Source organism: Podarcis melisellensis (genome assembly GCF_964234715.1).
Source record: "Podarcis melisellensis genome assembly, chromosome: 2".
Taxonomy (NCBI): Eukaryota; Metazoa; Chordata; class Lepidosauria; order Squamata; family Lacertidae; genus Podarcis; species Podarcis melisellensis.
The window spans coordinates 111,840,107-111,863,800 of record NC_138529.1 but is presented as its reverse complement, the minus strand read 5'-3'; the positions used below and the strand labels follow the sequence as shown (position 1 = coordinate 111,863,800).

General features: G+C 45.7%; 1 protein-coding gene across 2 annotated transcripts; it reads right to left on the bottom strand.

Annotated features, from left to right (window-relative positions):
- Nucleotides 1–8,474: 8,474 nt before the first annotated feature.
- On the bottom strand, nt 8,475–23,686 carry LOC309364850 (zinc finger protein RFP-like; the record flags this gene model as incomplete). Of its 2 annotated transcripts, none has more annotated exons than XM_081902801.1 (8): nt 23,599–23,686; nt 17,939–18,396; nt 16,638–16,733; nt 15,018–15,248; nt 14,520–14,542; nt 11,317–11,435; nt 10,995–11,030; nt 8,475–8,989 (listed from the first exon to the last, which is right to left on the bottom strand). In XM_081902801.1, the coding sequence occupies exons 2-8, from the start codon at nt 18,356–18,358 to the stop codon at nt 8,475–8,477; spliced, it is 1,440 nt and encodes a 479-aa protein (XP_081758927.1). In that variant the 5' UTR covers nt 18,359–18,396; nt 23,599–23,686. The 2 variants fall into 2 exon arrangements, with proteins under 2 accessions (XP_081758927.1, XP_081758928.1); XM_081902802.1 differs by lacking the exon at nt 23,599–23,686 and adding an exon at nt 21,053–21,170.
- Between the last annotated feature and the right edge of the window lie 8 nt (nt 23,687–23,694).

Sequence of the window (23,694 nt, the reverse complement as noted above, 5' to 3'; positions counted from 1 at the left end):
GTTCAGGGATACCTGAACTGCCCTTCCGTTTTAGCGTTTCAAACTTCTGAGCAAATGAAGACTTGGGAACTTGTAACAAACCTTAGCATTGTGTGCAAGGCACTCTTCCCCCTCCATGTGATTCTCAGGAATTGCTATTAGGGTGCTGGACAATGAATGGAGAACGTAGCCATTGTGGTTTGTAGTAACAGATAGGCTCAGCGTCTCTGAAATTACAGCCGCCTTGCTTGGAACCAGAACCAGTGTGGCTGGTTTTTCTGACATGTAACACATAGATGGGTGGTCTAGAAAGGCTCTTAATGATATTGATTGATTGATTGATTGATTGATTGATTGATTGATGTCCCCTGCCACTTTCCCCTTGGGAGTTATAGCAGCTCCAGTGCATTGGCAGATTTCATGTGATTGAAGTCTTACGCAGAAGGAATTCACAAGGAATTGATAGTGCAGAGAGGCCTGATCGGGTTAAAGACTTAGCTAGTCCAGCGTCCTTATAGCTTATCAACAAAGCCACGGGGAAGAGAGTACTTGGAGCTTCTGTCCCTGACTGGCTACATTTCTTGTGGCAGGGATTTTGATTCCATTGCTAGTTTGCAAAATGCAAGGTGGTTCTTTTTTAGAATTGGATTCAGAAGCAATACAAACGAAAGTGGGTGAGAAGATTACAGATTTTATTCCAAACAGCAAGCAAAATATACATTACCAAGCAGCACTTCAATCGGCCACTGAGAAGCCCTTAAGAAGTGGCAAAGTGCTAAAAATTAGAAATTACTTGAAAGCACTAAAATAGGCCTAGGACTAAATTAAACGGCCTCGGTCCTGTATACCTGTATACCCACATCATTCATCCCGGACACTGAGGTCCAGCACTGAGGGCCTTCTGGCGGTTCCCTCGCTGAGAGAAGCCAAGTTACAGGGAACCAGGCAGAGGGCCTTCTTGGTAGTGGCGCCCGCCCTGTGGAACGCCCTCCCACCAGATGTGAAGGAAATAAGCAGCTATCCTATCTTTAAAAGACATCTGAAGGCAGCCCTGTTTAGGGAGTTTTTAAATATTTAACACTGTACTGTTTTTAACACTTGATTGGGAGCCGCCCAGAGTGGCTGGGGAAACTCAGCCAGATGGGTGGGGTATAAATAATAAATAATTATTATTAAGAGTTAATTAAATAAATAAGATTTAGAACCTTAAGGAAAGTTAAGAAATTTTACATGAATTGGAATACTGTGTTTCAAAAAATGATATCAGAAAACTGCTACATTTTAATTACAAGGAATTACATTTTAATTACAAGATGAGAGGGCTCAGAGGAAGCCCAAAATATGTTTATGAGGATAGAAGTCTAATTAATTAATTAATTTGTGTGGTTTAGGTATCTACCGGTACCTTGTTTTTATTTTCTTTTTTGTTTATATTTGTGATCTTGTCTTTTATTTCTTTGGTTTTTTCTGTTTCTCTTTTGTAAGAAACTTAATAAAAATCATTTAAATAATAAAAAAAGAAGTGGCAAAGTGATCCCCAAGTAGCCGTAGATGCACAAAAGGCCACGTGGAGCTTCTGAGTGCCATGCACAAAAACTAGATATTTTATAGACCTGTGTCCTGTTAGGGCTAATACAGGTTCTACGAACTACTGTGCACCAAATGACAAAAAGCCAGGCCATACATCAAAGGCTTTTACTGACCAGGATAAAGAAAGCAATAAAACAGATAAGCAGAGCCAGGAAGAGATAATCCGAGACAGGAAGAGCTGATCATGTCAGATCACTTATCTCCTTGAAATCACCGTAATCTTACAGTTGCAGCCAGCTCTGGATCAGGGAAAAAGGGATCACTTTGCTCCTTTCTCTGCCAGATTAGAAGCGCTACAAGTTGTTGCTCTGGCCGGATGTGGAGACAGAAGGACACTCCAGCTTGGATCCACTTTGCACTCCATTCTCGTCCCGTGATATCTCAAAGGTGAGAGATGTTGTTGTTGTTGTTTAGTCGTTTAGTCATGTCCAACTCTTCATGACCCCATGGAACAGAGCACACCAGGCACTCCTGTCTTCCACTGCCTCCCACAGTTTGGTCAGACTCATGTTTGTAGCTTCGAGAATGCTGTCCAACCATCTGGTCCTCTGTCCTCCCCTTCTCCTTGTGCCCTCCATCTTCCCCAACATCAGGGTCTTTTCCAGGGAGTCTTCTCTTCTCATGAGGTGACCAAAGTATTGGAGCCTCAGCTTCATGATCTGTCCTTCCAGGGTTGATTTCCTTCAGAATGGAGAGGTTTGATCTTCTTGCAGTCCATGGGACTCTCAAGAGTCTCCTCCAGCACCATAATTCAAAAGCATCAATTCTTCGGCGATCAGCCTTCTTTATGGTCCAGCTCTCACTTCCATACATCACTACTGGGAAAACCATGGCTTTAACTATACGGACCTTTGTTGGCAAGGTGAAGGTGAGAGATAGCCATTGTTAAATACATCTTTCGGGGTGGGTTTTTTAAAATTTCGTCGCCTGCTGCTTCAGGTCTCTCCCAAGTCACCAGAGCTTCTCTGGATCAATCAAAGGCATGGGTAGGCAACCTAAGGCCCGGGGGCCGGATGCGGCCCAATCGCCTTCTCAATCTGGCCGGTGGACGGTCCAGGAATCAGCGTGTTTTTACATGAGTAGAATGTGTCCTTTTCTTTAAAATGCATCTCTGGGTTATTTGTGGGGCATAGAAATTCATTTTTTTCCTTTCAAAATTTAGTCCGGCCCACCACATGGTCTGAGGGATGGTGGACCGGCCCACGGCTGAAAAAGGTTGCTGACCCCTGGTCAAAGGGTTCAGCCCGGGAGTATATCACTTCCAGGCAACATCCATCCATATCACATGCCACAAGTTTTCGCTTCTCAATGTATTATTCTGAGTGGAGCATTTGGGGACTTTTGTATTGCTCGTTGTTTTCCCTTTTAAAATCAATCTTAACTGTTTGTTTTCATCTTTGTTGCCTTGAGACCTTTTTAAGATTTGTATACTACCACTAAAAAACAAAACAAAGCAAAACATGTTTTTTATGTATGCAACAAGGTTATTTATGTATGCAACTGCAGCTCGTGTTTTGTTAGCCCCAAAATGGAAAAATTAGCAAGGTCCCAACCAAAGAAGATGTGAGGCATCTGATCAAGACTTGTATTTTAAAATGAGCTTAAAATATATATATATATATGCAGATGCTTGTGTGTTTTTATGCCAGGCAGAAGACCAGCTGGCTAAAAGACTTTGGCAGATGTTTATCCTCCTGGACAAGGGCCCCCTTGATTTATAGCAGGAGCCAAAATTCTCAAAGTTGTAAAAGGGAATTACAGGCTGGGAGCAAAAGGTTATTGACCCTACATATTAACAGAATACAATCAAGCTGCAAAAGACTAATTAAGAGTTGGTAAATAGTAGGATTTATTGTTTAACAAAATATAATACCATGTGCCTCCCATTAGAGACTTTAGCCACATTTTCCTAAGGTTAGAGGGCAAGAGCTAATGGGAAAAGCAGCTGGCCAGGAAAGGGGGGTGTAAAATTTAAGGAGTTGCTTTTGGAAAGTGTTTTTACTAAGTTCCTTTTTACTTTGAAAAGGCCTTTGCTTCTAAAAATCTATATGTTATGTATGAAATATATTGGCTTAAATGTAATTATGCAAAGGATTTAGAAAGTAAGAAATGTTAGATTCTTATGTTAGATTCTTATTTCATTGATGGTGTGTGAGAATGTGAACAAAATGTAAGACAGAATGAGCATCTGTTTTAGCCATCTGTTTTGGAGTGAATAGGGTAATAAGGGCAAAAGGTGATCTGGTAATTAAGGTACCTTGTTGAGGCAAATGTAAGATATATGGCTACTTATTTGCCATTTATAGATAGAAGGAAATATAGCTCTTTGTCTCCCATAAAAGGTAATAGGAAATGGGTGTATCTTTTATGATTGGTTCTAGCAAACAGCCAATAGGAATTTCAACCAGGCTAATTGGATAGAGGCAGCCAAAGGAGGAGCAAGGGGGCTGGGCTGAGGAAATATAACTGCTGACCATCAGGGCTGGAGGGGGCAGAGCTTTGGTAACCATATACCACTGTGTCTCTCATTTATTTGTCTGACAAATAAATTATTATTTTAATTTCTCTATTGCTGCGTTGAATATTTCATTCCAGCTAAGCGTTAACCACAAGCAGGGTGCTACAGATGGGCAACTTAAGTTGACAGAATATGCACAACTTGCAGACTTAACACATAGAATAAGAGAACAAGAAGAACATTTAAAGAAGATTGGAAAATGTTTATTGAATATGTGAAAAATAATTGTGTACAGCTGAAAATGTTGGCAGCATTAAGATAAATTCAACAGTGTAAATAAGTTTTGATGGATGTAATAATGGAAAACCCAATTAGTATAGTTTTTGTGAAATATGCAGGGATATAAGATATGTAAAATAATAATAATAATAATAATAATAATAATAATAATAAGAAGAAGAAGAAGAAGAAGAAGAAGAAGAAGAAGTACTGAAGTTCTCACCCTGGGCCAGCAGGGGGATACTGTAGATAGTTATGCAAATAAGGGATCGAAAGTGACATTCAGTGATTGGATAGTTTTAGAAAATTGTTAGTTATGTTGTACTGGAGCTCTATATAAGCAGGCTGACTGAACCCTTCAGTTCAGTTCTGGCCTGGCCTGTGAATAAACAAGAGCTGTTTGAAGAATCGCTGTGTCGTCTGATATCTTCACCCACAACTTAACAAATAACAATAATAATTTGTACCCCACCCATCTGGCTGGGTCTCCCCAGCCACTCTGGGCAGCTTCCACAAAGACCAAAATTACACTAAGATGTCACACATTAAAAACTTCCCTGAACCATGGAAAGAGAAGAAGGGAAGTCATAGATATTTTAAGTATGTAAAATGTTTATTTGAAATGGTAAAACAGAAAATTTAATTAAAAAATCATATTAAAAAAGAAAAAAATAATTATTGTAGTCAGTGCTTTCCCCCCTGAGAGTAGTCAAAGGTATGCGATACCGGCACCTTTCTATTCAAATGTTAAAAGCCTGGCACTTACTGTAACAACTTCATGGGTAGTATAGTACTAGCACAGTTTTTTTAAAAAAGAAAGAAAAAGAACTCGCTTGTAGTAGTAATAATTCATGTCATTGCAATCTGCTTCTCCTATCCCACCTTTTCCATAAAAAAGTCCTTGCATAGGAAAATGCCTTTTATTGTATTTATTTAAGTTAGAAAAATGGAGAGTATCTGTTTTCTTGCTTGCTGTTTACTTTGGGTTGCTGTTTTCTCCAGGATCCTATGGCCATGTATTCAAAGCAGCCTTATGCAGACTCTCTAGCACAGGAGAGGAGGGAAAACATCTTGCTCTTGAGATATTGCTGAACTATCAGCTCCAGCAAGCATGGAGAGCAAGTGTGGTGTAGTGGTTAAGAGCGGCAGACTCATAATCTGGTGAACTGGGTTCGCTTCCCCGCTCCTCCACACGCAGCTGCTGGGTGACCTTGGGCCAGTCACACTTCTCTGAAGTCTCTCAGCCCCACTCACCTCACAGAGTGCTTGGTGTGGGAGAAGAAGGGAAAGGAGAATGTTAGCTGCTTTGAGACTCCTTAAAGCTAAAGGGACCCCTGACCATTAGGTCCAGTCGTGATCGACTCTGGGGTTGTGGCGCTCATCTCGCTTTACTGGCCGAGGGAGCCGGCGTACAGCTTCCAGGTCATGTGACCACCATGACTAAGCCGTTTCTGGCGAACCAGAGCAGCGCACAGAAACGCCGTTTACCTTCCCGCCGGAGCGGTACCTATTGATCTACTTGCACTTTGAGGTGCTTTAGAACTGCTAGGTTGGCAGGAGCAGGGACCGAGCAATGGGAACTCACCCCATCACGGGGATTCAAACCGCCGACCTTCTGATCGGCAAGTCCTAGGCTCTGTGGTTTAACCCACAGCGCCACCCGCGTCCCATTTGAGACTCCTTAGGGTAGTGATAAAGCGGGATATCAAATCCAAACTCCCCCCCCCCCAGCACCATTTGGAGGCTCAAGGATTCTGCACACCTGAACTAACTCAAAGTTGTCCTGAGTGTTTCAGACATGGATCTCTCCCAGCCTTTTCTGGAGATGCCAAGGACTGGGTGCTCTACCCATTTGCACTACAGCCCCTCCTCGCTCCCATAAGACAGGAATTGGTCCCCCTGTAGTGTAGTTAGGAAGCAGTTACTTGAGGCTGTGAGATTTTCCTGGCTGGGGAAGGGCGAACCCAAGGGGGGAAAGTTAGCTATCTTTCTTTTCTGGAGGCCATTGTCACTTGGAAGCTGAGTAAATCTGACCAATCACATTTTTCAAGCTATTAGCTTGGGCAGGAACCTTTTCCTACAAAATCACTCCAGCAGACAATGGAATCTTGTCAGTAATGTGATGTGATTACCAACAGTAGGCAGGGATTAAGCAACAGATCTTGATTAGGGAATGGATTCCCGGAATTCAGGAAGTGGGGGTCTTCTGGTTTGGGTCAAGTCGAGAGGGGGCTCAAGCTTTTTATTTCAAATATAAAGTCAGATCCAGACACCTTCCTGTTGTTTTATCCCATCTCTGCTGTGCTCGACCAACAGAGCTCAGACGGTAAGATGCGGCTTAGTCCTGCTGGCCACATGACCCAGAAGCTGTACGCCGTCTCCCTCGGCCAGTAAAGCGAGATGAGCGCCGCAACCCCAGAGTCAGCCACGACGACCTAATGACCAGGGGTCCCTTTACCCTTTAAGGGTTCAGAGCTCTACTAATAATAAAGGCTTTGGACCAAGGATGCCCCCGGATGCTCTGTTAGGGGAGCAAGTGCTGGCAGGACCCCCACCAGCAGAGCTAAGCCTATAGAGCTTTTCATGGGCACACTGGGATGTTTCTGCAGGAAACTCAAATGCTTCCCCAAACACAAATCCCATATCCCCAGTTACTCTCTGCCACTGGAGGAGCCAGTGCCACGAAGGATGGGTTTTTTTTTCCAGAACATTCTCTTTGTGTTTCATTAGCACCCACCAGTCCTGCGCGGGGACTCTGGAACTCCCAAGGGATTAACTACGAAGGAGCCATTCTCTGCCAATTTCTACACGTGTGTATTTAAATATAAGCCTTTGATGTAAGAAATGCATTGCTGGATCAGACCAAGGGCTTATCCTCTGCTTGGAAATATTTTTCTTCCTGCTGTAAGGCTGCATCTCCTCAGAGGTGATCTGTTGGGGGTCCACTGGTCAAAAGTGGGTGAGGCCAGAGTCTTGGATAGAGAAGTGGGTAGGCAGATGCAAAATCTGTATTAAATGTTCTGCCCATTTGCGCCCATCACTGCCATGTGATCCTGAGACATTTTGCCCAGAAGGGAACCTTCACCCCTGCTCCTGGGGAGCAACACTGAAAGAGTGCTGGTGCTCTCCTCTCTCATAAGAATCTGCTTGGCAAGAGGATTTTGGGTTAGGCAGGCGGCCCTTCTTTTTCCCTTACGTTCACAGAACAACAGCAATGATTTGTGTGTGTATCTGTAAAGCTTTCATCTTACTCAGAATAACATTGGCAGCCATTAACTCATTCCAGGATATTAAAACATGCACAGATTTTGAGGGCGAAAAAAAAAGTTCTTTCAAATCACCTCTGCTGCATTCAGAATGCAAGACAAAGGGTTTTTTCCAGCATGCTTGGAAAATATCAGTGGGAGAATTTGCCATGGTCACTTGGCAGCCCACCCCTCTCACCCCAACTTTTAATTAACACCAGTACTTTTTATTGTATTGCTCTGTAACTTTTATGCCGTTTTATTTTAGCCCGGCTTGGTTGTGCTATTATTATTTTTTTATACGAGCTTCTTTAAATACATTTATAGTGGAAAGGAAGAACACCTTCTTTTCTATAAAGAGCTGAACATACATACACAATTGGGGCTGGTGTGTTTCTTAAGAGATATACAAGAGCAAGAAAAACCATTAACACAAGAACAAAAAACGGATTTATGTGCCCCAGTACAATACCCTTTTTAAAAAATATAATGCAAGAAGTTTCTCTGAACAAACAACTCTTCTTTTCAGAAAAAACAACATAAATTGGAATATTTCCGCTTTCATAATAGTCACACCCAATAGTTTTAAAGTCAACCCCCCCCCCCCACCAAAAGAAAATCTTGGAGCTGCTTTCCCAAGTAAGACAGCCTTTGGGAAATATAAGTTGCACTGAGAAATCGAAGCTGAATTTGGTGGGGATCCATATCGGGAATTACCTGGGAATGGTTGAAGAGGGGACCATTTTGTCCTGCAGAGTAGTATTTCGCCCCTCTGGGCCCCCATTGAGGTGGACCTCCTTCCCAATCTTTCTGGAAAGTGACCCAAACGCTTCGTGGGTTTCTGCCAAGTCACTTGAAAACAAACAATACCCCCTTTGCACCTATTGGTCAGATGTGAAATATTTCTGTTCTCGGCCCCTGCTCTAGGGAGAGAGAGTGATGCTGGCCCTTTCCTGGAGCCAAAAGAAGGGGAGTAGCAGCTCTCCGCAGAAGGAAGCTTCCGTGAAACCAACAAGAGCATTTCCTCTCTCGGCATCAAAGAAGGCCAATCGCTGCCCGGTGCAGTTCAGAGTCACTCGGATCCTCCGCAGATCCCCATTTAGGGGCAGGTGGTAATGACGGTCGTGGAGGACCCTGTACTGACCTCCCCACCTCCCCATAGCCCAGATCCCTTCCATGGGCGTAAAGCTAAACGCACCCTGTCTCTTCACAGTACTTTTGGCAACCCCCACAGCCCATTCTCCTTCATTCCCCACAGTGACCTCCCAGGTGAACCTGCCTGTTCTAAACCCCTCGCGTCCCAGCACAGCAGTCAGTTGTTTAAATCTCTGCGGGTGGTCGGGCACCTCTTGACAAACATCGGCGCACGTCACGCTCAGGCAGTCCTCAGACAGAAGGAGCTGGGGGTGAGCTGTGACTGGATCCAGAGTCACTCTTGCTATCGGGGTTTGGGGGAGACAAGCAGAAGAGAAGAGAATCAGAGCCAGCTGGGTGTGGGATGTAACATAGGCAGTCAAATACAACATTTCAAAGTGTTGGTGCTGACCTTTAAAGCCCTAAACAGCCTTGGTCCAGTATACCTAAAGGAGCGTCTCCACCCGCATCGCTCAGCCCGGACACTGAGGTCCAGCTCCGAGGGCCTTCTGGTGGTTCCCTCGCTGCGAGAAGCCAAATTACAGGGAACCAGGCAGAGGGCCTTCTCGGTAGTGGCATCCACCTTTGGAACGCCCTCCCACCAGATGTCAAAGAGAAAAACAACTACCAGACTTTTAGAAAACATCTGAAGGCAGCCCTGTTTAGGGAAGCTTTTAATGTTGACAGATTATTGTATTTTAATATTCTGTTGGAAGCCGCCCAGAGTGGCTGGAGAAACACAGCCAGATGGACGGGGTATAAATAATATGTTATTATATATTATTATTATTATTATTATTATTATTATTATTATTATTATTGAATTATGGTGCTGGAGGAGACTCTTGAGAGTCCCCTGGACTGCAAGAAGATCAAACCTATCCATTCTTAAGGAAATCAGCCCTGAGTGCTCACTGGAAGAACAGATCCTGAAGCCGAGGCTCCAATACTTTGGCCACCTCATGAGAAGGGAAGACTCCCTGGAAAAGACCCTGATGTTGGGAAAGATGGAGGGCACAAGGAGAAGGGGGCGACAGAGGACGAGATGGTTGGACAGTGTTCTGGAAGCTACCAGCATGAGTTTGACCAAACTGCAGGAGGCAGTGGAAGACAGGAGTGCCTGGCGTGCTCTGGTCCATGCGGTCACAAAGAGTCAGACACAACTAAACGACTAAACGACATCATCATCATCATTTCCTGTTTGCCTAGAGTGGACATGCAGGGAATTGTAGTCCAAAAAATAGACAGAAACTCAAGTTTGGGGAACAATGATCCAGAAGTTACATTAAAGATAGGGATGCTCTTCTTTCTTCTGGAATTTGCCCACATTTGAACAGGAAGATTTCTAGTAGTAGGGCAGAAAAACACAGCTTCCTGTTACCATAACCCAAGATTGTTACTGTAAAAAAATAAATATATCATGGCACTTAAGTACAGGCAAGTGAGTAGCCAGCAGGGAACACCCATTGTATGGTATGGTTTGAGAATAGCGTCAGTCTACATCCACCAGTCAGTTTTATTCAGCAAGGGACAATTGGGGTGGATCGACACACAGGAAAAAGCCCACTAGAAATAAGTCAGAAATGAAATTGTTGTAACAAAAATGTTTAAACCCTATGTGGAAATGCTATAGAAAGGTTTTGTGCTCTTGTTTTGCATGTTTATAGTGCATTCAAATAGCTGTATTTTGAATAATGCAGCTGAGTCCAGCGTCTGAGCCTTGCATTTAGATGCTTGTTATTTTATTGTATTTTATTTTATTTTGGTATTTTGTATGTTTTACAACTAGTTTTTTGGGCATGGACACTCTCACCTCAAAACTGCACATTGAAGCAAATGAAAGATGGGATTTAGTAAAGCACATAATTTTTTTAAATGGTAGATTGTTGTACATTTATTAATATTCATGAAATTTTAAAAACCCTTCAATATATCTGATGATTGCTGAAGGTTAGGCTGCAATGAACAGTCCTTGCCTGGCTACCTGGAGGAGATATTTACTTGCCGGAAATGACCATTTGAGAGCTGGATGCTGAGGAGTAGCAACCGAGGAGGGAAATTGCTTTCATGCCCTAATTCTGGGCTTCTGAGAGACATCTAGCTGCTCACTATGATTCAAAGTCTTATTTAAAAGCAGGGATGGGGGAATAAAAAGTTGGCAGAAAACTTCTCCATCATAACTTTCCCACTACTCGTAAATGGTCTATTAATGGTTCCAGAGTCCCTGTCCTGTCCCCGAACTGCAGCAAAATACAAGCAAGTCAGTGCCTGGTGGCAAATGTGGTTCTTTCTCAAACCTCACAGCTTACCTTTTTGCAGATATTTCAGATCAGATGTTAGGGTGTCTGGGGAAGGAAAAGGAAAAGAAATTCAGCACCACACTGGTATGCTTTGAACGCTGACTGGAAATATGAACTGAAGAATAATTCAAAACAATTCTGAAGAAAAAAATAATTATGGGCTGAGGTTGCAGGTGCATTCTTGAGCAGAGCCCATTCTGCTAATGGACAAGAACTGCCTTCTCAATTCTCCTGGCCCCGGCAACGTTACAATGGACTTTACTCCTCGCCACACTCAAACCTGGACCAAAATCACAGCCAGCACAAAATCCTTGCAGCTGTTTTTCCTTACATTTGAATTCCTGTATGACATGGTCCAGAAAGGGGATCACATCGCTGAATTCCCAGGCCCTCCAGTGCAAAGCAACAGAAAAAACCACTGGTGTCTCAAATGCCCCTCTCTCCTCAAACCTGAAAACAAAACCAGAAAAAACCATGTTAGCAGCCCTCCATCCAGTCCAAAGTCCTAGACCGCATTACAATTGGAGTAAATTTATTGAATATTTAAAGGAGAACTGTAAAAACGTAAAGACACTAGCAGGACTGGAATAATACCTTCAGTGTAAAACAGTAGTGATATAAGAATAATGTGCGCGATAAGAATGGGATAAATATACCAATTGCAGGGAGGGAGGGAAGTCAAGACTCGGCAGAGTCAAAGGGAACATATGGTAACAATAAGGATTGTTGGAAAAATATGTAAAGAAAATAATAAAAGATATTTTTTGGGGGGGAGTCCTAGACTGCATTAAAACAAAATAAACGGAAGGAAGAGGGATGCCCACTATATTCTAAACAAAAAAATTCCTTCCAGTAGCACCTTAAAGACCAACTAAGTTAGTTCTTGGTATGAGCTTTCGTGTGCATGCACACTTCTTCAGATACACTGAAACAGAAGTCACCAGACCCTTCTATATAGTGAGAAGGTGGGGAGGGGTATTATTCAGAAGGGTGGTGGGAATGGGTGATTGGCAGATAGCTGTGATGAGCCTGTTAACGACTGCAATAGGTCTTACAGGAAAAAGCAAGGGGTGAGAAGGTGAAAAATGGCTTTGTCATGTATAATGAGATAAGAATCCAATGTCTCTATTCCGACCAGGTCTCTCCATGGTTTTAAGTTTGGTAATAAGTTGCAATTCAGCAGCTTCTCTTTCCAGTCTATTTCTGAAATTCCTTTGTAGTAAAACAGCTACTTTGAGATCTTGTATAGAATGTCCTGGGAGATTGAAGTGTTCTCCTACTGGTTTCTCTGTCTTGTGATTCCTGATGTCAGATTTATGTCCGTTTATTCTTTGGCGTAAGGTTTGGCTTGTTTGTCCAATATAGAGAGCTGAAGGACACTGTTGGCATTTGATTCTAGTTCTTGTTTTAATGGCCTAACTCTGTATAACACACCTTCTGACGTTTGGTATTTCAACTTTGATATTATCCCACCCTTTAAAAAAGGTTTTATTAAAGATGTGTCTTACAAAACAAATAGGGAAAAGTACATCTCTTGTACCCACAGTCATTCACAGAGTCTTTTTCACATTTCGTTTACATGCAGTGAGACACACTGTTGTCGTAGAAATCTTGCAGTTGGGGAAAAAAGAGAAAGGAGGGAGAGATTCTTATTTTTTCTGTATTGTTCTTTCATTCTGTTGCATAGGGTTAGTGTGGGTCTTTTTTGTCAGCATCGTATGAGTAAATCCTTTTATTTATATTTATTTTTATTGAGATTAAGGGGTCCAGAGGTTGGTTGGTTGTGTTTGGAGGCCTCTCAGTTCCTGTCAGAGTTTCTCCCGAGGTTGGTTTAAAACCACAGGCACAAGGAAAGTGACAACAGTCACTCTTCAAAACGGAAACTTAAGAGATGCTAGACAGAACTGCTAGAAATTCCGTCTTAGCTGTGGAAGACTGCCATGTGGGGAGAGAGAATGGCAATCCGAATCACTACAGCAGCAAGAGGAAGAATAGAAACATGGGTAGGCAAACTAAGGACCGGGGGCCGGATGCGGCCCAATCGCCTTCTCAATCCAGCCCGCGGACGGTCCGGGAATCAGCATGTTTTTACATGAGTAGAATGTGTCCTTTTATTTAAAATGCGTCTCTGGGTTGTTTGTGGGGCATAGGAATTCATTCATATTTTTTTTCCAAAATATAGTCTGGCCCCCCACAAGGTCTGAGGGACAGTGGACCAGCCTTTGCTGAAAAAGTTTGTTCACCCCTGAATAGAAAGATTACTTTAAGGCAGTGGTTTTCACCCTGGGGTGCCTTGAATGATGGTCAGGGGTGCCGTGGGCAACACTGGCCTCTGTCCCTCTTTCCTTCCTTCCTTCCTTCCCTCCTCTGATGCCGTCTCATGTCTCCACCTTCCAAAGGCTTGTACGGCTGTTTGTTGCAACAGTCCTGGCTGAAAGCTCCCCAGGTAAATGGTGCCTCTGGGGCTGGCCACGGGGTGCTTCCCAGTGTTGGGATGCGTCCAGCGAGTTGGGGGCATTTGGCAGCTCCCAGCTGGCTCCAGCCACCGGCCGGCAGCCGGGTGAACTCCGGTTCTCGGAACAGCATCAAAAACTGTGACTCAAGCCCCAGAAGCCTTCAGAAGCTTAAGCATGCAAGCCAGCAGAGATAAGAACTTTGCAACGGAAGAGGTGGACAGAGGCTTATGTAAGCATTTTTACAGCATCAGGAACCAAGGAAAAACATGTCTGCTTCCCTTTGTGTCCAAGCAAACAGCAGTATAGCAAAAGCAATATACAACGGACGTTCCCAGCAGACTGTGCTGGAAGCAAACAGACATGTGACATACAGTGGTACCTCATGTTAAGTACTTAATTCATTCCAGAGGTCCGTACTTAACCTGAAACTGTTCTTAACCTGAAGCACCACTTTAGCTAATGGGGCCTCCTGCTGCTGCCGTGCCGCCAGAGCCTGATTTCTGTTCTCATCCTGAAGCAAAGTTCTTACCCTGAAGCACTATTTCTGGGTTAGCGGAGTCTGTAACCTGAAGCGTATGTAACCTGAAGCTTATGTAACCTGAGGTACCACTGTACAACAATCCACACATCTGTTCTAAAGGTGGAATGGAACTATATCCTAACACCCAGGCCTCTGTGGGGCAGTGTGAGGAGGCACCTCTCTTTGGGGCAGGGAGGGCAGCTCAGAGACCAAGGGGCGGCAGTAGTGGTTGCCCAGAGGACTGCCAAGGAGAGGGGAGAGGAGGATGAGGGAACACTCCAGAAGGGAGGGTTCAAAAAGAGGTGAGGGGCTGCCAGCTCTGCAGGCAAGGAGGTGACATAACTGGGGGCCCAGTAGTTGGTCAAGGGAGCTGTGGACCCAAATAGGCAAGGAATGGGAAGGAACACTGATTGTGGGAATGAAAGTAGGGCAGGTTTCAGCTTTAAGGCCCATTTCTGTCTGTGAAAACCTAGAGGGTCAAAGAGACTTATGAGAACCTGCAGGTCACATTATTCCCAGAAAAAAAGGTTTAGAAGGATATGCATGGGTTCCACTTACCTCTGCAAAAGGCTACTAATGTTCTGCAAGGAAAAGAGAAAAGGGGAGCTCAGTGCCTGCCCCAGACCAGACTACAATCCCCACCCAACCCCATGCCCTGAAGGATGAAGTATAAGCACCCGACTAAAATTATGCAGCCCCAAAAGATAAACCAACCTCTTCAAAAGAAGCAGGAAAGTTTCACACAGGGCAGCCTCCCTTTGGCAACAGCAACCTCTGGGAAGCTCAGAAGCGAGGCAGGAATGAGCCATTGGAAGCCATTAGACAACCAACCATGAGCAAAGAGCAGAAAACATCCTGTTTGGAAGCAGGCGTCTCTACTCTGCATTAAGATGAACAAATTGTCCCTCTTGTTTTTCTTGCTCCCGTCTGCTACAGCCTTGGCTGCCAGCTCTATAAACTGCCCCCTTTCACTTCCTACATACCTGGAGGCACACAAGGATTTGGAGCCAGCCTTGCGCCGCAAAGGGGTCTGGCTTGCTTGTTTCCCAGTCTCACCTGCAAGACTTCACTGGTTGGCCTCTGAAGCTTGGCTTCCATCTCCAGGATGAGCGTTTCAAGGGGGATGAGATCCCTGGAGAGCCTGTCCAGGTGCTCCTCCCTCTTCCTTGCAATCTCCTCCTCCAGCTCTTGCATTTTCTCCAGCAGAAGGTCCTCTTGTTCCTCCAAGAACTGGTGCAGTTGACTGAACTTGGCGATGGCCTTTCCCTTCTCTCCCTCTATGTGCTCCTAGAACAAGCAAGTGGGGCAAAGCGAGAGAAGCCAAGGAGGGCATTTTTAGGAATGCAGCCGGTCTCTGCAGCGTCAAGAGGGAGGACGAAAAGGTCCCTTCTGAAATGCCCCAAATATCACATCAGGTTTTAGCAGGGAAGGAGTTTGCTGGAGAATACAGGGGCCATTCTTACGGGAGACCACACCTTTCCAAGAGGAGAAGAGCTGACTTGCACCTCCAGGCCAGCCTTCTCCAACCTTAGATCCACAAAGAGTGTTGTACTCCGGATCGCATCATTCCCAAGCAACAAGGCCCACAGTCATGGATAATGGGACCTGTAGTCCCATAGCATCTGAGATCCCAAGGGGTAGAATTAATGCTACTTTACTTCCAACATTCCATCTTGCTAGCTGCAATGACCCCTTCTCTCTTCCCACTGTGTTCTGTTCTCCTGACACCAGGGAGCCATTTTTTTTGAGGTGGGGGGGAAGGAAGGAGGAAGCCCCCATTACACAAGTGAGCTATATCCTTGTGCAGGGCTTCCAATGATGGGGCAAGTTGAATCTTGCCAAGTTTTGGAAAAGCAGCTTTTTATTGTTTTGTTAAAAGGATATATATTATAATACCTACGAGACCACCTCTCCCGGTATGCCCCACGGAGAGCCTCAAGGTCCATAAATAGCAACACCCTAGTGGTCCCGGGCCCTAAGGAAGTTAGATTAGCTTCAGCCAGAACCAGGGCCTTTTCAACTCTGGCTCCGGCCTGGTGGAACGCTCTGTCTCATGAGACCAGGGCCCTGCAGGATCTGATTTCTTTCCGCAAGTCCTGTAAAACAGAGTTGTTCCGCCTGGCCTTTGGCTTGGAGCCAATTTGATTCCCTCCCCTTCTTTCTTTTTTCTTTTCCTTTCTCCTCCTGCGATGAGGTTTCAATATTTTAATGTTGTATTTTAATTTTGTTTTTAAGTTGTATTCATTCAACTTGTTTTTATTATTGCTTGTTAGCCGCCCTGAGCCTGGCCTTGTCTGGGGAGGGCGGGGTATAAATAAAAATTAGTAGTAGTAGTATTAATATCACAAAGATAATTAATAATAATAATGACACCCCACACATCCGGCTGGGTTGCAAAGCAATTATATGGGTGAAATAATAAATGACCAAGGGATAGCTCAGTTTGGTAGAACATGAAACTCAATCTCACGGGTCACGGGTTCGAGTCCACATTGGGAAAAGATTCCTGCATTGCAACCAGACTAGATGACCCACATACAAGTAGACCTATATATGCTAGATATAATCTGTTTCATGAAAAGCTGCTTCAGACCCTTCTGCTTTTCATATTTGTTCCCCCCCAAAAAAACCCCCGATCCCACGTCTCATTCATTTCTCAGCCTTGCTGATGCTTACAAGCAACTGTCGCCTTTCAATTTCTGTTTGTGCTTTAAAGGTCAGAAGTCTTTCTCTCTCCGTCCTCAAAATCGGCAAGCAACTGCTGATCTGTTCCTGAAAAAGAAGAAGCAGATTTTTTGGGGGGTGTTCTTCCTCTTAGAGGTTTACTTTCTTCTTTACTTTGGCGATCGCTTGTAGCCAAGTAAGATTATCTTCCATAAACACGGTTTTAACAATGAGTCCGTAAGTGACTGTGGAGGCCAATTCTGGATCCACACATCCTTCCACAGTGGGGACATTGGTTTCCGGGCAGGAGTTGATCACGGTGCGGATTTGCCCAGTGTGCCTTCCTCTTAGCACATTTCTCCCTTGCGTCCTGAGTTCGAGTGTCTTCAAAGCCCTTGACACCTTTGGTAAAGGCTGTTCTCCAACTGGAGCACTCGCAGGCCAGTGTTTCCCAGTTGTCAGTGTTTATACTATATTTTTTTTAGCTTTGCCTTGAGAGTCTTTAAACCTCTTTTGTTGACCACCAGCATTACGCTTTCCATTTTTAAGTTCAGAATAGAGTAGTTGCTTTGGAAGACGATCATCAGTCATCCGCACAACATGACCAGTCCAACTGGTATACTTTACATACCCATCAAAACAAGACACGTGGAGCAGATGTGAGGACCGCATTGCCTGCCACGGTGTTGGTGAACCAAACTCCCATTGCCCATGCTTGCTGGGGCTGATGGAAAGACTAAAGATTTCCCACACCTGATTCAAAGTGCAGCCAAATCAGAGGCTCACTCCCTGAAGGTTATTCCTATGCCTTCCAAGTCCAAATCTTTATCCCACTGTACGCTTACAAGCAGGGACGTGGGTGGCGCTGTGGGTTAAACCACAGAGCCTAGGACTTGCCGATCAGAAAGTCGGCGGTTCGAATCCCCGTGACGGGGTGAGCTCCCGTTGCTCGGTTCCTGCTCCTGCCCACCTAGCAGTCCGAAAGCACGTCAAAGTGCAAGTAGATAAATAGGTACCACTCCGGCGGGAAGGTAAACGGCGTTTCCGTGCGCTGCTCTGGTTTGCCAGAAGCGGCTTAGTCATGCTGGCCACATGACTTGGAAGCTGTACGCCGGCTCCCTCGGCCAATAAAGCGAGATGAGAGCCACAACCCCAGAGTCGGCCATGACTGGACCTAATGGTCAGGGGTCCCTTTACCTTTTATCTTTACAGTTACAAGCACATTGAATAGATTGACGGGCAGACTTCAGGGTTCAAGCCTGCCCCTTCCTGAACGATGCTCTGGATCATTCCCATCCACCGCCCACTCTTACCTTGTATACCTGGGCGGCTTCTTCCGCGGAGACCACTCTGTGGCCCCTATGCTCTTGGGAACTGGCACATTCCCCGCAGAAGGGGACACGGTCGTCCTCGCAGAACAAGTCCCACGGCTGCCGATGCCTCTGGCATTCCAAGTCCCGTTGTTCTCGTGCCTCTCTCTCGGCGGAAGTTTCCCAGTCCTTGAGTATTTCAGCGAGGTTCGAGAGAGACCTGTTGGGCCTGAAGGTTCTCTCGACAGTCCTTCTGCACTCGGGGCACCTGGCATTTGCGCCAGGCTGCTCCCAGCACCTCCTGATGCATGTTTGGCAGAAGCTGTGCCCACAGTTTAGCAGAACTGGGCTGGTGAAGTAGCAGAGGCAGATGGGGCAGGTAGCTACACACCGGCACCGCTTCATGGAGTTCCCGTCACCCATAGGCTGAACCTTCGGCAGAGATGCAATGCCGCCTCAATCTGAAACAGGGTACATCAAAAGGAAACACCTTATGAGTGACTTAATAAAGGGCAGGTTGCAATAAACTGCTTTGAGGTTCTCTGTTGACTAAGCGATAGATATCTATGTAGCGATGAGCACTTCTTTACCAACGACAGTTGTACGATTATAATAGCCCAGGTGGAGAATTTAGAAGAATTTGATTATTACGGTCACAGACCAGTAACGGGTCACTTACAATATCAGGGAAATCACAAAACACAACAGGGATACATTGAATTGCAACTGGGTATAACAGAGACAATTCAGATATAGCGGCAGTTAAAAAAATATATTAAATCTTGGTCACTAAAATATAACCTAAATATAATTAAAATAAAACCTAAAATTATCATTTAAAAGCTTAATCATTTTGGTAGTACAGCTTGTTCCCTAAGTTTTGTGGCAGTCTCACAGAATTTGGCCACCCTTAGCGTAATCTCTAGATCCTTGTCCTCTACCAGGAGTTTTAGACATTGAAGTTCAGACCCATTGAAGTTCGGCCCAGGTGTAGCTCTGTGGTAGGCTGCAGATCAACAGGTGTAGCTTTGTGGTAGGGCTGGAGTTCAACAGGTCAGGTATTTTGGGGCTGTGATTCCTGCATTGCATAGGGTTGGAACAAATAACCCTAGGGGTCCCTTCCAATTCTACAATTCTAGGGTTCTATAATTGGCATGAACGGCACTTGCAGGTAGGTGCAATAATAGACCAACATGAACAGCAGCCTTTTAAAGAGGCTAGTAGCTATCAGTTTCATATTGCTAGGGGGCTGCAATACGTCTGCCTGGAAGTGATGTCCAGGGGGAATTTCTGGAAGGCGGCAATTTGTCCTGGATCTTTGGCAAGCAAACCAAGAAATTGCGTTTTAATGTTTAAAAAAAAGCTGAACAATTTGGGGGGTTATCTTAGAAAAACAAAAACTCAAATTTCGGGGTGTCCTGATTTTTATCTTTTGAAATACAGTGGTACCTTGGGTTAAGAACTTAATTCGTTCCAGAGGTCTGTTCTTAACCTGAAGTACCACTTTAGCTAATGGGGCCTCCTGCTGCTGCCGTGCCACCGGAGCACGATTTCTGTTCTCATCCTGAAGCAAAGTTCTTAACCCGAGGTACTATTTCTGGGTTAGCGGAGTCCGTAACCTGAAGCATATGTAACCCGAGGTACCACTGTATGGCAACCCTACATACTTCCTACAGAGAACTGAGCTTCTCTTCCTCTGCAGCTAACATGGGTCACCTCCACACTATATTTAAAGCACATTTTTAACACTTGGCAGAGCTCTAGCAGGGGGGTGGGGTAATAGCCGGGGGTTTTTTTTGGCTCAGGTGAAATTTCCAGAGGGGTGCCACTGAGGCTCACAGCCTGTGTGTGTGTGTGTGTGTGTGTGTGTGTGTGTGTGTGCGCGCGCGCGCTAAACTGGGTCTTTGACCCGTGTGAAATAAAGTCTAGAAGAGTTTGGATTTGATATCCCGCTTTATCACTACCCGAAGGAGTCTCAAAGCGGCTCACATTCTCCTTTCCCTTCCTCCCCCACAACAAACGCTCTGTGAGGTGAGTGGGGCTGAGAGACTTCAGAGAAGTGTGACTGGCCCAAGGTCACCCAGCAGCTGCATGTGGAGGAGCGGGGAAGCGAACCCAGTCCACCAGATTACCAGTCCACCGCTCTTAACCACTACACCACACTGGTCTAGTTTCCCCCCTCAAAAAAAAAAAAAAAAAAAAAAGACTTCCCAGAAACTTGGGAACAGCAGTTTACGCCTCACATATCTCCAGTTGCCAGCAGCCCGAACTAGTAATGTTTATGGGCTTATTTACAAGGTTGATAGAACACAAACCCTCTGCTTGATACATTATCTGAAGTGCTATTATTCACTGTGCAGGAGGAAGCTGTACATAGTCAGGCCATTGGTCCTCCTAACACAATACAGTAGTACCTCAGGTTACATACACTTCAGGTTATATACGCTTCAGGTTACAGACTCCGCTAACCCAGAAATAGTGCTTCAGGTTAAGAACTTTGCTTCAGGATGAGAATAGAAATCGTGCTCCGGCAGCGCAGTGGCAGCAGGAGGCCCTATTAGCAGTGGCGTAGCGTGGGTTGTCAGCACCCGGGGCAGGGCAAGTAATTTGTGCCCCCTAACCCGTGGATTTGCGCCCCCTAATCCGTGGATTTGCGCCCCCTAATCCGTGGATTTGCGCCCCCTAACCCTAACCCCCAGATGTTGTGCCTGGCCCCCCCTGCACCCCCCACGCTACGCCACTGCCTATTAGCTAAAGTGGTGCTTCAGGTTAAGAACAGTTTCAGCTTAAGAACAGACCTCCGGAACAAATTAAGTACTTAACCAGAGGTACCACTGTATTGTCAACCTAGAAATGCCAAAGGTTAAATTTGGGAGCTTCTGTACAAAAAAGCAAAAGCTCCACCACTGAGGAAAGGGGTAGTAAGAGCTACCATCTTATTTTGAGAAATATAATATCTCTACACCCACATGGGCGGGAATAAAGCTGGGCTGCAAAGCATCTCCAACACTTAATCTGGAGCCCTTCGGATAGTGGTAGGTTTGCTTTCTACATTTCCACCACACCCTTCGCCCAAAAGTCCCCCCCCCCCAAGGCAGCCAATTGCAAAGCCCTCACCTGGCGGAGGTGAGCACGTTGACTCAGCTTGGCTCTAAGCCACGAGAGACGCCACCAGCATTGACAGGGAAGAGCCGAAAGCAGCGAAATCAAATTCCCATGCCAAGAACTCGGGCAGCTTCGAAACTCGCAAGCCGCCACCCTTCTAACAAGCTGGACGCGTTTTGAATGGACAAACTGCGGGGCGGGGCAACCTGCAGCCAATCAGCGGCTCTTGGAATGCTCACCCGCGGACACGCCCCCGTTCCTTGATCTTTGCGGGAGGAGTTCCGCCGATCAGCCGAAAAGGGAATTATTTGCTACTAACGCCGTTTTCCGCGTTGTTGCAAAATCGCGGCGGGTGGGGTTTTGCAGCCAAACGGGTATGCAGAATGATGAGCGTTTAGTCTGCTCTGGGACGATGGCGAAACCTGAGCAAGCCTAATTTTGTGGGTTGCTTCTTTTGCAGCTGCGCCTCGAGGCACGTGGAGCTTTCTTCTTAATTTTGCAAAACTCGACACGGTGTGGGGAAGCCCAACAGTGCATTAGGGCTGCACCGTGGGAACATGTTACGTGCCTTTTTCTGCTAAAGTGGTCCCTGACCTCAAGTTCACAATCTTAAAAAACAACAACAGCCCACACAACACAAAAGGAAAAAGGAATGTGAGGGAGGGAGGAAGGGCAAACAAGCTCAAGTTGTATATATTCCCATGCAGCTAAGACTGCTTGCATCATGTTATGCTGTATTTCTGTTGATCTGCTGTTACTTTTTGTGGTGTCTAGAGGTTACGTCGTCTTAATTTTTTGTGCTGCTTTAAAATGGTGTTTTGTTTTTTTTAAAAAAAGACTATATTTGTGATATAATTAAGGGGTTAAAACTGCTCAGCAGGAGTGGCGTACAATTTATCTTAATACTATGATTGACATTAAGCAAAGCAAGGTCTTTCTACATATGTGAATAAACCTTCACAAATCAGCCATTAAAAATGTTAACACGCGGGAGCCACTTAGTGGGGCAGCTTTTATCAGTCTCGCCGGGCGCTCAAGTAACAGACTCGAAAGGTGTCTTAATCAGCATTTAGGTTTCAAAGGGAGACGCCACTGCGCTGTTGAAGAGCAATCTGCAGTCTTGATATCCCGCTTACCCATTTTCACCTCCCTTTTGCAAATTCCATCACCAGGTGGGGAGTGTCTTCCCCTCCCCCTGATTGAATCTACTTTTCTCTTGACCCTTTTCATTTGCACAGGAACTCACGTGTCTTCCTCTTACACCACTGGGCCTTCTTGCCCCACCCTTGACCTTCTTTCAACATCTGGAGGACGCCACACAAGCTGTCCCTGGGCTAAGGTGTTAAGAGAGGTAACAAAGAGAGCTATGCCTCTGGAACTCTCTCTGGTATTTTCTAGCAAAAAAGATGAATTAAATATCTGGGCAGGGAAAATCTCCCTCTGCTGCCAGTCCGAGTAGGAAATTGTCAGTGTGCGCGCAGCTTTATATTCTTTGCATGTTTTACTCAGAAGTAAAGGTAAAGGGACCTCTGACCATGAGGTCCAGTCGTGACCGACTCTGGGGTTGTGGTGCTCATCTCGCTTTATTGGCCGAGGGAGCCGGAGTACAGCTTCTGGGTCATGTGGCCAGCATGACTAAGCCACTTCTGGCGAACCAGAGCAGCGCAAAGAAACACCGTTTACCTTCCCGCCAGAGTGGTACCTATTTATCTACTTGCACTTTGAGGTGCTTTCGAACTGGTAGGTTGGCAGGAGCAGGGACCGAGCAACGGGAGCTCAACCTGTCATGGGGATTCGGACCACCGATCTCTGATCAGCAAGTCCTAGGCTCTGTGGTTTAACACTCAGCACCACCTGCGTCCTTTACTCAGAAGTAAGCCTCGGTAAATGGTCCAATACCCACTCTCCCCCATGAAATGTGCATAGGGTAGCAACGCTGGGCGAGTTTACGCAGAAGTAATCTTCAGTGGTGGGACGCGGGTGGCGCTGTGGGTTAAACCACAGAACCTAGGACTTGCCGATCAGTCGGAGGTTCAAATCTCCACGATGGTGTGAGCTCCCGTTGCTCGGTCCCTGCTCCTGCCAACCTAGCAGTTCGAAGGCACGTCAAAGTGCAAGTAGATAAATAGGTACCGCTCCGGCGGGAAGGTAAACGGTGTTTCTGTGCGCTGCTCTGGTTCACCAGAAGCGTCTTAGTCATGCTGGCCACATGACCCGGAAGCTGTACGCCGGCTCCATTGGCCAGTAAAGCGAGATGAGCGCCGCAACCCCAGAGTCGGTCATGACTGGACCTAATGGTCAGGAGTCCTTTTGCCTAATTTTCAGTGAGTTCAGTGGGAGATGTCAGCATGGGTTGTCGGAGCGCACCTTCTTCCTTAAGAAGTCAGCTGGAAAGAACACAGCATGCATCCGGAATAGGATTTTTCTCCATTCCCGATTTGCACCCTTTGGTCAATTCCTACATGTGCTTGCTAGCTTTCCCGCGCGTTTGGTTATTTCAGCTGGAGGTGACGACAGCGCCGGGGCAGCCGGTATAAATTGCTGGGTTAGGTTCTCACCTTAACCCCGCAGCCACGTTGGCCTCCTGCCCCGCGCGCAGAGACTTCGCATCCGAGCCGGAAGTCGCGTTGCGAGGGATTACTCTCCCTTCGGCT